Here is a 14,170-nt window from a genome sequence, read left to right on the forward strand (position 1 = left end):
GCTGGGCTCGGCCGCCTGTCGCTCATCTTGCCAGTCCGTCAGTCGGGCGAAGACGCTGAGGGATTCCGGCGGCCTTGTGCTCCCGGGGCCATGGCCGCCGCCGCCTCCTCCTCCTCCTCCTCCTTCTCGCCGGGGAATGTGCTGGGGCTGCCGGAGGGCGAGGCTGCTGCCGCAGAGGTGAGCCTGCGCTGGGCCGGCCCGAGGGCTTCTTCCCCCTCTTGCCTCGGAGGGTGGCGGGGGCAGCGGTGGTCCTGCTTGTCCGGCCCGGGGCGGCTCCCTCTCAGGTCCCCCACCGCCGCCTTTGCTCGGGCGCCCCCTGGTGGCGAGGACGGAGAGGCGGCAAATGGACCCATTTCACGGCTGGGGCAAAGGGAGGCCGGCCGAGCCTTGGGCTGGGGGCGGAGGCAGGGAGCGGGTATTAGCCCCCAGGTTTCCTCCCCTCCTGTTTTCCTCCTCCCTTCCCAACCCCTCTTCCTCTTCTCTTCATTCCCCCTTTTGATATGGGGTGGCGTACTGGTTCAAGAGAGGATCTTTTCGGGGGGCTGGGAAGGTTAATACAATGTTTCTTAAACTTGGGTCTCCAGCTCTTGTTGGACTACACCTCCCTTCATCCCTGACCACAATTGTCCTTAGCTAGCAGGACCAGTGGTCAGGAATGATGGGAGTTGTAGTCCAACAACAGCTGGAGACCCACGTTTGAGAAACACAAGAGTACAACAAACTCGTGTTTGTTTGTTTGTAGTGTGTGTCTTGCTTCACACCAAAGGAGAGGCTGTGGGGCAGTACTGGGGAGCAGTGTTTGTCCCCCATGTCTGGTTGGGGAGACTTGGGCCAGAGAAAGGCCTCTTCTTTTGCATCCTGTCCTGTGTGGGCAGAGGCAGGGTGTGGGGCAAAGACAAGTGCTGAGAGCATCCGCTCCCATGCAATGGGGCCTTCAGTCTCCTCCCCATCTGTCATCTCTCTGCAGCCACTGGCAATCTTTAAAAGTCGATCATGGGAACAGTGAGTTTCACTTTTCTTTTTTATTAAAGAGGTTTTAATAGGAGCCTTCTTCAGAAGTAAATCCAACTGCAGAATTTATCAGCGGTGAAAGGAAGGCATTCTGTCTATGCCCTGGAGACTTTATCAGTTCCTATCTCTGAAAACTGAATTCCCCATCCCCCAGGTTTCATCGACCTGGCTTAAAAATGGAGAGTCCCCATCTCTGTTGCTTCCTCTTTTTTCCTGCTTATCCTCTGCTGACATCTGAGATTAGGTTGTGCAGGTTTCCAGAACAAGTGATCAAGTGAAACTGCTAGCTAGGACAATCTTTGAGTGGTGGCAGCAGCCGCTCTTTCCCATCACAGGAAATGCCCAAGAATACATGCATAAAGTTTCAGCTTCAAAGCATACCTGTCACTTGTACCTTTGAGTAGGTGCATGTTAGGGCTGGGCAATAATCTGGTTTTCAGCATAGTGATATATCACCAGCGAAACACCGCAATATACAAATATATCAGGATGGAACTATGTAGAGCAGAGCTTTCCAAACTGTGTGTTGCAACACGTTAGTGTGTCGGCTGCACTGTGTAGGTGTGTTGTGCAAATGCTCCCCATGCTCTTTCCGGGGCTGGAAAGGGTTTAACCTCTGGTTTGCTAGTAAAACTAAATTACTGTGTCACAAAATGACGTATGTCTAAAAAGTATGTCACTATCATGAAAAGTTTGGAAATCTCTGATGTAGAGACATGTGTGGTTTCTGTAGTGTTGTGGTTCTCATCTTCTCGCAATTGTGAGGCCCACAGATGCAAGCCAGGCAGAAATTGCCTTGGAGTGGGCCCACAATGCAGTGGAATGTGCACCTGTTTTTCATGCAGTGGCACCTCTGGCGTAAAAGATCTGGGGGTATTTTGGAGAGCTGCTGCCCATTGGAAGAAGCAGTAATGTGATGGTGTGAGCTGGTCTAAGGTGGCTTCATCTATGACTTGCTTTTGTTTGAATATACATTCTGAAGTTAAGTAATATCCCTCTCAGTCCATCGAGGTTAGCTGCTTGCGGTTGTAGTGGCCCATATTTTGAATTGTTTGCCTTGAGGGCCACGTTCATCTGGAACTCCTCTGTTAAACCTATTGCATAAGGGTGTGAGTATGATAGTGAGTATGATAGGGACACGGGTGGCGCTGTGGGTAAAACCTCAGCGCCTAGGACTTGCCGATCGTCAGGTCGGCGGTTCGAATCCCCGCAGCGGGGTGCGCTCCTGCTGCTCGGTCCCAGCGCCTGCCAACCTAGCAGTTCGAAAGCACCCCCGGGTGCAAGTAGATAAATAGGGACCGCTTACTAGCGGGAAGGTAAACGGCGTTTCTGTGTGCTGCGCTGGCTCGCCAGATGCAGCTTGTCATGCTGGCCACGTGACCCGGAAGTGTCTTCGGACAGCGCTGGCCCCCGGCCTCTTAAGCGAGATGGGCGCGCAACCCTAGAGTCGGACACGACTGGCCCATACGGGCAGGGGTACCTTTACCTTTACCTTTATGATAGCTTCAGCATTTCAGGTGAGTACGATAGCTTCAGGGACAAAGAAACGATGTGTGTGTGTGTCTGTGTTAAAATTGCACTCTGACAAGTACTTCTAAGAATTCATGTTTGCCTAGGAAGGAAAATGTTAAGCCTGCAGTCCACACATACTGCCTTCGAAAATAACCTTATTTAAATGAATGGACCTCAAAGCCCAGGGCTGTTTGGAGGGAGGAAGAGACTAGAGTGGATGAATCTGCCAATTCTGGTTTCTCATTTTGTTCAATCTTAAGTTCAGTTTGCTATGTTTCCACATCAGTTTGCAAACCTTAAAAAAGAAACCCCACAGGAAAATTTTATGCATTATTCCTAAATAAACACATTTTTGCACAGCCTTTGCCTACAATATTCATTTTTGCAGGCTGCTTTCCTAAACATTTGGTATGTAATTTTTACTCAAAGACACACTTTTGAGCACCAATTTTTCTAGGTCTTTATTTGCAAAGCACTGAAGAGCTGCAGTGCAAAATTGGAAGAAGTGTGACTTTTGAAGAATCCATTTTGGTTTGTATATATAGGTTTGGAAAGTACTAAGTAAGTAAAAATTCTCTTCCTATCTGCAGATGAAATACATAGGATAAGATAAACAGGTTGTTCCATGCTGCACTGGAGCAGCATGGCTGGAGAAAACTGCCCCTTACTGTATTGATACATTGCCCAAAACCAGTTTAAAGTTCAGATTGCGATAACAATTTCAGAATTTTTGAGCTGGCAATGTATCGTGGATTCTGCTCACCCCTGTGGCTGCTTCAAGCACCATGCATTTTTTTCCTCGGGGTTGCCATTGTTTCAAGCATGGCCTCCTCAGCTCTTCTCACTGTTTGCACCCAATCCAAATAACTTTATTGTACTAGCCATTGGCCATGAGAGATCTGAATCAAAAATAAATACAAGCAAAAGGGGTGTTGCGCCCTTCAAGGCTGCCTGATGTTCACCCACTCCCTCCTTCACGGCCAAGCCGTTGGCCTCAGGAGCCTGAAAAGGTGCTGGGGCCCGGCTGCCCCCAGCCATGCCTGTGCCTACCTGTTGTGTGCGCTCACCTGCCTGCTTGCCAGCACCTTCGCTTCCTTTTCCGGCTGAGCAAACGGGCAGCCTCCTTCCTCCTCACACCGGGTACTGGGAAGTAAAGGCTTGGCCGCATCCTGTGAGCCTCTGCTGGTGGGAGCAGCACTGGCTCCTCTCCCTCACCTTCAGGACTATGTGGTTGATTGGTGGCGGCGGTCACCAGAGATGGGAACTGCACTGCGGTGATAAAGAGGAATGGAGTAGCCTCTGGTGCCTTGCATGGAGGATGGCTCCCAGTAGTTGTGACCGTTGCTGTGAGCTGGGAGAGGCTGTGGCTCTTCATTTGTGTGTGTGGTGGCATGTGGTGTCCCGCCTGATGCGCTCTGCCCAAGGCAGCACCATCCACCTAGCCTTCCCATATAGCAGCAGAACCTGTGCAAGCTGTCACTGTGTTTAGGGGTAGGCGATGTATCCATCAAAACCGCTTTGAACTAGTCCACATCCAGGAATCAATACTGGGCTGCTTCTTGCTCCAAACCTTATTTCATCTTTCCTCCCCATTTCAGACAATGTGATATATCAGTATATCATGATGTTTGGCTGGTGATATATCGCAATGTTGAAAAACTAATATTGCCCACTTTATTTATCTGTCTTGTAGACAGCTTTACATTTCAAGGTAAATCTCTTAAGTAGTCCACATATTTCAAAAGAAATAAATATAAAAATACAATACTTTAACATTCAGCTAATAATACTCATCACTTCCACATTTTTAGTAACATAATTAAGCAACAAAACAATGTACATAAATAAAATCGCACAAAATCAAATTCTATACAAACTACCCAACAGCATCAAATACAACATACAGTATCTAGAACAGGCTTCCTCAACCTCTGCCCTCCAGATATTTTGAGACTACAATTCCCATCATCCCTGACCGCTGATCCTGCTAGCTAGGGATCATGGGAGTTGTAAGCAAAAACATCTGGAGGGCAGAGAGCAAGGAAGCCTGATCTAGAAAATATCATAAGCAGTCCAAAAAGAAAAGCAAAACAAAAATTTGCATATAACCATGTTGTCACCCCAATGGCTCAGCTATTCTCCTTAAACCCAACATATCCCTCCATCCACTAAATTCTCACTTAAATAAAATATATTAATAAGCAACCAGTAATTATGTATGGGGATGCGGGTGGCGCTGTGGGTTAAACCACAGAGCCTAGGACTTGCCGATCGGAAGGTTGGCGGTTCGAATCCCCACAACGGGGTGAGCTCCCGTTGTTTAGTCCCTGCTCCTGCCAACCTCGCAGTTTGAAAGCACATCAAAGTGCAAGTAGATAAATAGGTACCGCTCCGGCAGGAAGGTAAACGGCGTTTCTGTGCGCTGCTCTGGCTCGCCAGAAGCGGCTTAGTCATGCTGGCCACATGACCTGGAAGCTGTACGCCGGCTCCCTCGGCCAATAAAGCGAGATGAGCAACCCCAGAGTCGGCCACGACTGGACCTAATGGTCAGGGGTCCATTTACGCTTAATTATGTATAGAAAGATTTTTGTTGTTGAGAAAGATAGGTCTGCTGAATAAGAACAATCCAATAACAGGAGACCTCCCCTAACCTTGCTCAGTTTCAGTTTCATCTCTCATCTGATTCAGTACAAAACCTTCTCATCACCTCTCTGCTGGGAAGAGTAACCTCTTCTCCACCAACAGACCTTCACCCAACGTTTTCGATGGGTTTGGCCAGAGGAATCCTAGGCTGTTTTGTGAACATTCTCTTTCTATGTGGTGCACTATATTTCTTTACCTTGTTTTACTAGGTTCCTAAGGTGGGAAGACAGTGCATCTTAGAGTCCTGTCCATCCCTCCCCCCCAGCCCCACCTGTTACCTAAAACTGCTAGTTCATATCCAGTTTTTGAAATGTGTAGTAGAGGCAAAGTTGGCTTTGTGACTGCCGCCTGCTGGACAAGGGACCAAGCCTAGCCTGAGGATTTCTATATTGTACTAACACACAGGGCTTGTTCGCACTTCTGTTCATCCAGTGCATAGAAAGCAGGAGTTTGATTGGTTTTGTCTTTGCCCCCCTGCTTTTCCCTAGGAAACCCATACTTAAGCATTAAACTGGAGCAAACATCAATCTGGAGAAAACCCGGTTTGCATTTGCTTCAATTCTGCAGTAAATAACAGGTTTTTCTGGTGGAAAATGGTGGAGCAAGCAAAAGTGTGGATGAGCCCTCAGTAGAGCAGCTCCTAAACTGAATTCCCAAACCCACAAGAAGACCTCCTTTCATTCTGCCCCATTTCCTCCTATCTTGCAAAATGCTCTACCGGGGAACTTTATGCTGCTTCCTCAAAAAAGATTTACAATAAATCTTCCTCTTTGTGCTTTGCTTTGTAATAGCCTTTCCCATCCTTGTGTTTTCCAGATGTTTTGGACTTCAGTTCCCAGCAGCCCAATCCTGCATGCCTTATACATCCTTCCCCACACTATTTTGCTTATTACGCATACACTGCAAAGCCTGCTCTTGCACATTCCATATGGTAGAAATCTTTAAATCTACTTTAAAAGCAGAGCGGGAGGGATGCATCGGTTTTGGGAAGAACATCTTTGCTTATGCATAGTGTAGCACTGTGTCCAAGAACTCTGCGTATGAACCATGTATCCTGCACTTAGGGCTGATGCCGAGACTGTGATGATTTTATCAACAAAGCTTTTGGGATTTCCTGTGTGGAGAGCCTGAATCTTTCATCTGAGGGTGGGAGCCTGAAGTATGTTTAAGTCCAGACGACTCTTCAGAAATTGCTTTTTAATTGCCAATAATCAGATAAAGGTGCTGTACTCTCAGGATGCACATTCTTACTCAACATAAATGCAACATTTTGGCTTCCAACCCCAGCTGTTGTAATGACCAGTTTGAGGCATTGCTGGCACCGTAGCCAGTGCCAAGAGCAGGCATGCAGAGATTTTATCTCGTCTCTTTTCATATAAGCAGAACTTTTTGCGCTATGGCAGCTTGTAAACTGCCTCAGCTTGTAAACCGCCTTGAGTATTGTAAGATAGAAAGACGGTATACAAATTGAAAATGATGATACTTTCACTTTTACAGTTTTAATGTTCAGGCTGTGATACATTACTCAGTTCCACAGAAACAGCATTATCAGAAATTGTGAGGAAGTGGCCACGTCATGTAGAACTGGCACAGCGCCAGGGCAACACAGCACCTCAAAGGTGGTGATAGTAAGAACTAAACTGGAACATTTCTGGCTTGAAAAGTTTCAGAATATTTGCTCTGGTTCACCAGAAGCGGCTTAATCATGCTGGCCACATGACCCGGAAGCTGTCTGCGGACAAACGCCAGCTCCCTCGGCCAGTAAATCGAGATGAGCGCTGTAACCCCAGAGTCATCCGTGACTGGACCTAACAGTCAGGGGTACCTTTACCTTTTATGGGATGTGGGTGGTGCTGTGGTGTAAACCACAGAGCCTAGGGCTTGCCGATCAGAAGGTCGGCAGTTCGAATCCCCGCGATGGGGTGAGCTCCTGTTCAGTCCCAGCTCCTGCCCACCTAGCATTTGAAAGCACATCAAGTGTTAGTTGATAAATAGGTACCGCTCCAGTGGGAAGGTAAACGGTGTTTCCGTGCGCTGCTCTGGTTCGCCAGAAGCGGTTTAGTCATGCTGGCCACATGACCCGGAAGCTGTCTGTGGACAAATGCCGGCTCCCTTGGCCTATAGAGCGAGATGAGCTCCGCCATCCCAGAGTCATCCGCAACTGGACTTAACGGGCAGGGTTACCTTTACCTTTTATGAGCCACGCATAGATTGCTATGGGTGTGACTGTCCTGAAAGTTTTGATTGCACAAATCAGCTTGAAAGCGGCAGAATACAAATGATCCTCTTAATGTGATTGGGATGGACATACATGCTGCCGCATTCAAGTTGAAAGCATATTCTGATATATGTCTGGTAAACCTGTGAGAAGGGAACAGGTGGAAGGAATTCTGGAAAGTAAAATAACATCTTTCTAAGTATTTTGTGTTTTTCTTCTTGGCTTGGATATTCTACTTCATTATCAAATTACGTAAGATCTCTAATAAGAGACAGTTCCTCTGAAGGCTGTTCAGGGTCATATGTAAAGTGTTGAATGGCGGGCTTGATGCTTCATGTGTTCAGCTTAATAACTGAATCTTAGTGCGTTGAAGGGGAAAAAATCTATTAATAGTAGCTTGTGTCCTTCCTGCTCCAGTGCCTTTTGACTCTGGATTTCTTGCATTTTGTATGCCAGCCAATGCAAGTTATCTCACATTTCTTGGAGATCCAGCAGCTCAAAAAATCGTCTTAGTGCAAGTTGCCACATAACTGTGTATTCCTGTGCAAGCTATGCTCATCTTTAACCACAACCCATTGGAGACTAATTTTGGTTTGCTTGAGTGTCCTTGTAAAAAAACATTCTACCAGAAAAAAAAATCACTTTCATTTCAAAAGTTCTGAATGTTATTTGGTCAATATCTTTAGGGTTAACATCCCACTTGTATTCCAACTTCAACCAGTTTCAGCTGAGCAGTTACATTTTGTCATTTTAAGCACCCCCCCAAAAAAAATAAACAATCACTTTTCATTTGCTTTCTTCATTCTTCTTTGGAAGCACAGCTGCATTCCTGCACCCACCTGAATCCATCTTCCTTTCAATGGAACCCAACACACTGGGCCTGATTAAGAATGGGCAAGCCTTTAAATGATTCTTGGGTCCGTGATGTCAACAGCCATCTGTTTCAGCTGAATTAGGCCCTAATAGAATGGCAACTACCGGTAGGTTCCTACTAGATTTGCTGAAAGGAGGCATATGAGGATGCTGTGTAGCAGAGTGGTATTGACGTCTAGCTCAGTCGGTAGAGTATGAGACTTAGAGTTGTGGGCTCAAACCCCTGCATTGTAGGGGGTTGGACTAGATGACCATCGTGATCCCTTCCAACTCTACAATTCTGTTATTATTTCTTGCTTTCCTGAGGCACTGGGAAACTGTGGAAGGGAAAAAGGATCCATAGTGGGTTCCTTTATTCTTGGTGAGCTTTGTCCTGCTGTGCACCAAGGAACATAGGCTTGGAGACCAGGACCTTGTCTTCCATCTTCCCCCTCTTAATACCCTGTGTGTTCTCGCCTTTCTGAAGAAGATAATTTTGAGAGAGTTTTTGTGAGAGTGGTCATACACTGCTTAATTTCCATGCAGGTTATTGAAAAATTGCTAACAAATTGTTTATGTGTTATCTTACTGGATTTCCATGGGAAATAAAAAATCTGGATTAAAGTTGGGGCGGGGAGAGATAGAGGCTGGAATTACATGACAAAAACATTATGTGAACATTGAAAGAAAATTGCGTCCCGTAATAAACACCTGTCTGGAAGTACCCCAAGTGTTAGTTGAGCAACCTTTGCAACAGGTTCCATTGTGAAAAACAGCTTTCCCCAACCTGGTGTCATCCTGATGTTTTGGATTCCAGTTCCCATCGGTCCCAAGCAGCACAGTTGGCGGGGTGGAGGGGTCCCGGCTAGGATGCCTTAATGCAATTGGGATCATGAACTCAAACAACAGACTGGGGTGGACGAGCTCTAGATTTTGCTGCCCTTCCCAGCAGGCAGCATGGCCCATGGTCAGGGATGATGGGGGTGGTAGTTCAGAAACATCTGGAGGAGGGCCAGATGTTCCCCATCCCTGCAACAACATCTGTCTTCGGGGCAGGATAACTGAGTACTCCCTGGGAGACATTCTAGAAATGGGGAAGTTTTTATGCTCTGTGAAGCTTTTCTTTCTTCCCCCAGTTGCCCTTGGGGTTGTGGTAGCAAGATGTGGCTTCGGGAACCCAGCCAGATGGGTGAAGCATAAATAATAATAATAATAATAATAATAATAATAATAATAATAATGTATTAATTATGTGGGGTGGGGAGCTTGAAGGCAATATTTACAATGCTTTGCTTTCTTCCTCAAGCCTTAGGTGCACAATTTGTACCCTAGAGGGAGCACTTTCCCATAATTTGGGAGATAACTACGGTAATCACCATCGCATAGACGAAAGTAGATATTGTATAACTTAACCGTTCAGACCACTTCAGGTCTGTGTGCTGCTGATGGCAATTGGGAAAAGAGACTACCTGGGTTTTATTGACCGGGTATTGTGCTGCTTCTTCTAAATGGTTACTGCAAGTACTTTCCTACCTGGTACATACTCATTTGTGCTGCAGGAAGACTGAAACATCTTAATTGTGAAGTGGCCGTGGATAGTCAAGGGCTGATGTAAAATCTACTGCTATACATTATGTAAATCAGCCCTCGTGAATTTGGGAACCTACAACTCACATCATCCCTGACTGTTAATCCATGCTGGCTGGGACTGATGGAAGTTGGGGAGTCCAAAACCACCTGGAGGGCCACCGGTTGAGGAAGGATGGCATGTAGGCATATTCAGTTGTTATGAGTGCAGATCAGAAGATGGTGAACAGCAGCAGCCCAGGTTCCTTGCTGGCTGCTGAGCCCCTTCCACCCTGCTGCTTAAGGAGCAGAGAGCACTTGGAGGAGCCTGATGAGCAGCAGGCAACTGTCTTCCCTGTCAGCACAGCCTGGCCCTTTCATAAAGAAAGCAGGATGCTCTGGTGCTGCCTTGTGTGGTTGAGAGAGGGTGTTGCTTTGGCTGCCTTGCCTGGCACCAGGAAAGAGAAGGAAGCATAGCTTTTTGCCAAGAGAAAACTTTGGCCTGCGATGTCACGCAGGTGTCTGGGGATGCCCCACATCTAACCAAGCCAAACAAAATGAAATTGAAATAAGTGAGCTTCTAGGAAAGATGGTTTGGGATTTGGAAAATATGGGCTTGGTGCACACAAACCAGCCTCTCCCTAATGTGCCATCATAACTGGAAAGTCCAAGGATTGTGTTTAATTAACTGCCTTTACTTTCTTTTGAAAAGAGAAGGGAGATAGAAATATTTTAATTAAAACTGATTTTATTTTCTAACCATCATTTTCTTGACAGACTCGACTAGAGTAATAAGCTTCCCAGGCCTTTGACTCCACCCCTGCCCCCCAAAACTGATCAGTCAGAGATAGTAGGAGTTTACATAAATTAAGGTAAAATAAAATGATAATAAAAGCATTACAATTATTCTCCTAAATAATCAAGCCTGGTGAAAAAGCAGGTTTACCTAGCATCTGAATGAGCACAAAGTTGGGCTAAGATGCACCTCAGTGGGGAAGTCGTTCCATAGATGCAGAGCCACCACCAAAAAGGCTCTTCTGTAGGCCCTGGCACTGCACACCTCATTTAATGCAGGAACCACCAGGACAGCCTCTTTCACTGACCTTAAATACCTAGGCAGGTTGATATGGAAGAAGGTGTTTGCTCAGATATTTGGAACCCAGGACATTCCGGATTCTAAATGTCAACCTAAGCACCTGGACTTAGGCTTGGAAGATGACAGGTAACTGGTGCAACTGTTTAAGAATAGGAATTAAATGTGACCAATCTGCTGCTCCCATCAGCACCCTGGCTGTACCTACTGTAGTAGATGGTATCAAAAGCTACTGAGAGGTTAAATGTGTACTCACTTTCATATTGTGGAATCAATTGTGGGGTGGTTCTTAAACTGCACAGTCACCTTGCAGCTTGGCCAGAAGCTAACTGGAAGCAAAACTACTTCTGTTTCAGGAAAACGTGCGGATAGTGAGGCTGAAGGTGATAGCTGGAATTGGCCTGGCCAAGAAGGATCTCCTAGGAACAAGGTAAGCATCCAGCTCTCTCTACAAAGAGGAAGGGAGGAGGAAATAATGCACTGTCCCTTCTGAAAAATCTCTTAATAGTGGCACTGAAAAAGTAAGTTTAAGTGGAGTGTTAGTCATGCTTGTTCCAGTGCTCCTTGCTCAACCTCCTGATGATTCAAGGTTGTACAAGGAGTAATGAGAAAATGATTTGACTCCTATGTAGGATCCCTTCCAGATTCTACAAGGCATACGAGATTGAATGCAGGAAATTATGTCATGTTCAGTCCACCCCACCCCACCCCGGCAAGTGTTATAAGAGGTTAGAGAAGGTAAGCTGTAGAGATCTGGACTGACCTGAGTTTTGGGAAACCTGGATTCAAATCCCTGTTCTGCCATGAATCTCATTCCAAAGAGAGGCACTTGCAGAGAATTGAGACTTCTGGGGCAATTGTTCTCAATTCTAAAATATACTACTAAATATATTCCTCCTCTTATCTGCTAGCTTAAGGTCAACTGCAAAATGGCCACGTATGAACCAAGGAGAATGTTGGCTTAATTTCTCCCCTTATCTCTTGATAGTGAAAAAACAAAACTTTTGGGTGTGTGGGAGAGTATTAGTGACATTTTGGCATGGATGGATTGACAGAATTTAGCAATACATACCAAGGTCAGTCTGTCTCTTTAAAGGGGTTGTGATGCCCATATCTCTTGCAAACAAGTAATCCTATTTTAACTGTTTGTGCTTGTATTTTGTACAGTGATCCCTATGTGAAAGTGACAGTATATGATTCAGCAAATGGAATCCTTACCAGTGTTCAAACAAAAACTGTTAAAAAGGTTAGACTTTGCACTTTCTTTTGCATAATGAATAGGTGCAAAATCAAGCAAGTGACTTGAAAGTAGACATTTACTTGTTTAAGCTCAAATAGGTGTAAGATGCAGTAGTTACCAATACAAAATAGCAGCAGGAAATAGGCAGAACAATATACCCTTGTAGGATGGCCACCTCCAACTTGGTGTGACACTTGATGGTTCCTTGTGGATTTTTTCAACAGCTACTGCAAACATAGTAACTATGTAAGAGATGTGTTTTTCCTAAATCAGCCCAGAAAAACTGTACCAGAGTCTGATAGCAACCCATTGCTACTAATCAGACTCCTCTAGAATCTGTCTCTGGGAATCTTTTTAAAATGGGCAGAACGAAACATAATGAACTATGTTGTCTACTTACATTTTAGCCACAGACATATAGATGTTGAGATCTGCCTATAGAAAGTGACTTCCCCACCCGCTCCTCTTCCTGGCACCCTCCTCCCTCAAAAAAACAGTTTCCCTTCCCGCAAGGGTTGGGAGATCCTTCTGAATGGATGGGCTCTGAGGGAGAAGGACCAGGTTTCCTCTTATCTTGCTTTAGCAGCTCAGCCTGCCTCGCTCAGCAGGAGCCTTTGGGATGTACTTGTGGATAGAGAAGAGAGTGGGAGCTCCTCCTCCTGCCCACCCTGTTACCTGGCCTGTACTCTTGATTGTTTTGATGCTGTTTTCTAATCTGCCATTTGCAGATGCAGTTGATATCCTCTGGAGTTGCTGATTTGTAAATGCACATCTCCTAGTATTAAAAAATTGTACTTGCAACTTTGGAATGGGTCTGTGCCAAATACGATACTGGGGGAAACTGAATGGCAGAGAATAAATACATTTATAACCCCCCCTCCAAGGAAGGATGGACTCCTCTGGAACCACAGCATTCTTTCCAAGTTCTTTTCCTTGCAAGGGTCAAAGGATATAGGTGCGGTTGGCCAGCCTTCCTTCCTGTTTGGTCTGCTCATCGGCATAAAGGTTAGCTGACGTTCAGTGCAAAGTTCTCAAATAAGACAGTGTGCATTATTGAAGGGGAATTGTGGAAGTCATCTATTTTTAGCTCTCAGTCGACACCTAACTAAGACAGTATGTCAGGTCTGTGTTTAGTACAGCTCATCAGATCCACAGTTTTGTTCATCTCTTCGAGGCAGTTCAAAGTGAATGTGCTTCGTGACACTGGGGCGCTTTGAGGGCCAGAGGCTGAAATGAAGCACTCAGGTGTCTGTTGCAGCTGTATCAGCTCTCCTTGCAGCTGGGGTGATGCTACTTAGTTCTGAATGCTTTTTCCTTGCTGGCGATGCCTTTACATCGGCAACTGCATACTCTGATGCTAATGCTGGTCTGTATTTCTAGTAGCAGAGCTGTCAAAGACCTTTGCCTGAGATCGTGGGAAATTATTGTCAGGTAGACCAACCTGATGTCCTTCAGATCTTTGGGGCCACAAATCCAAAAGTCAGATCGCATGTTTGTGAGGGAACCAACTGTCCCAAATGGCTGATGGCATCCAAAACATTTGGAGGGGTACCAGATTGGCAGAGGCAGAGCTAGGTATTTCTGGGCTATAAGGGCCAAGTGAGAAAAGGCAGCTGTGTATGTCTTGTAGTAATTTACTCTTTCTTTACTTGCAGACATTGAATCCAAAGTGGAATGAAGAGTTTTTCTTTAGAGTAAGTGAACCTTGTTGCACGTTGAAGTGATGACTGAGCGTTGTAATCCAGCATAAGTCTGTTGTGATTAATGCCTTTTAAAGTTACATGGTGTACGGAAATGACTGGCAGAATCCGAGACCTGGGAGAAGAGTTGGTGGAAGAAGACTGGAAGAAATTTAAAGACTATCTTCAGAAACACTGTAAAATTAATGAATGTTAAAAATGATGTTGGATTGGAAATAAGTGGCATTAGTAACAAAGTTACGAGAATATGCAAAAATGAATTGATAAAGGATGAAAATATAGAGGTACAATATGTTAAGATATAGAGTTAAGACAAAGAGGGTAAGGATTTGCTG

At 45.6% G+C, this 14,170-nt stretch overlaps 1 protein-coding gene across 1 annotated transcript in view; it reads left to right on the forward strand.

Moving 5' to 3' along the window:
• Positions 1-14,170, forward strand: part of NEDD4 (NEDD4 E3 ubiquitin protein ligase) — a 46,935-nt gene continuing 32,765 nt past the window's right edge. Inside the window, exons 1-4 of the mRNA XM_053365389.1 lie at positions 1-177; positions 11,252-11,325; positions 12,063-12,141; positions 13,791-13,829. Of these exons, the coding sequence (XP_053221364.1) occupies positions 91-177; positions 11,252-11,325; positions 12,063-12,141; positions 13,791-13,829 (279 nt within the window). The 5' untranslated portion in view covers positions 1-90. The remainder of the gene's footprint in view (positions 178-11,251; positions 11,326-12,062; positions 12,142-13,790; positions 13,830-14,170) is intronic.

Source organism: Podarcis raffonei, chromosome 14 (genome assembly GCF_027172205.1).
Source record: "Podarcis raffonei isolate rPodRaf1 chromosome 14, rPodRaf1.pri, whole genome shotgun sequence".
Classification (NCBI taxonomy): Eukaryota; Metazoa; Chordata; class Lepidosauria; order Squamata; family Lacertidae; genus Podarcis; species Podarcis raffonei.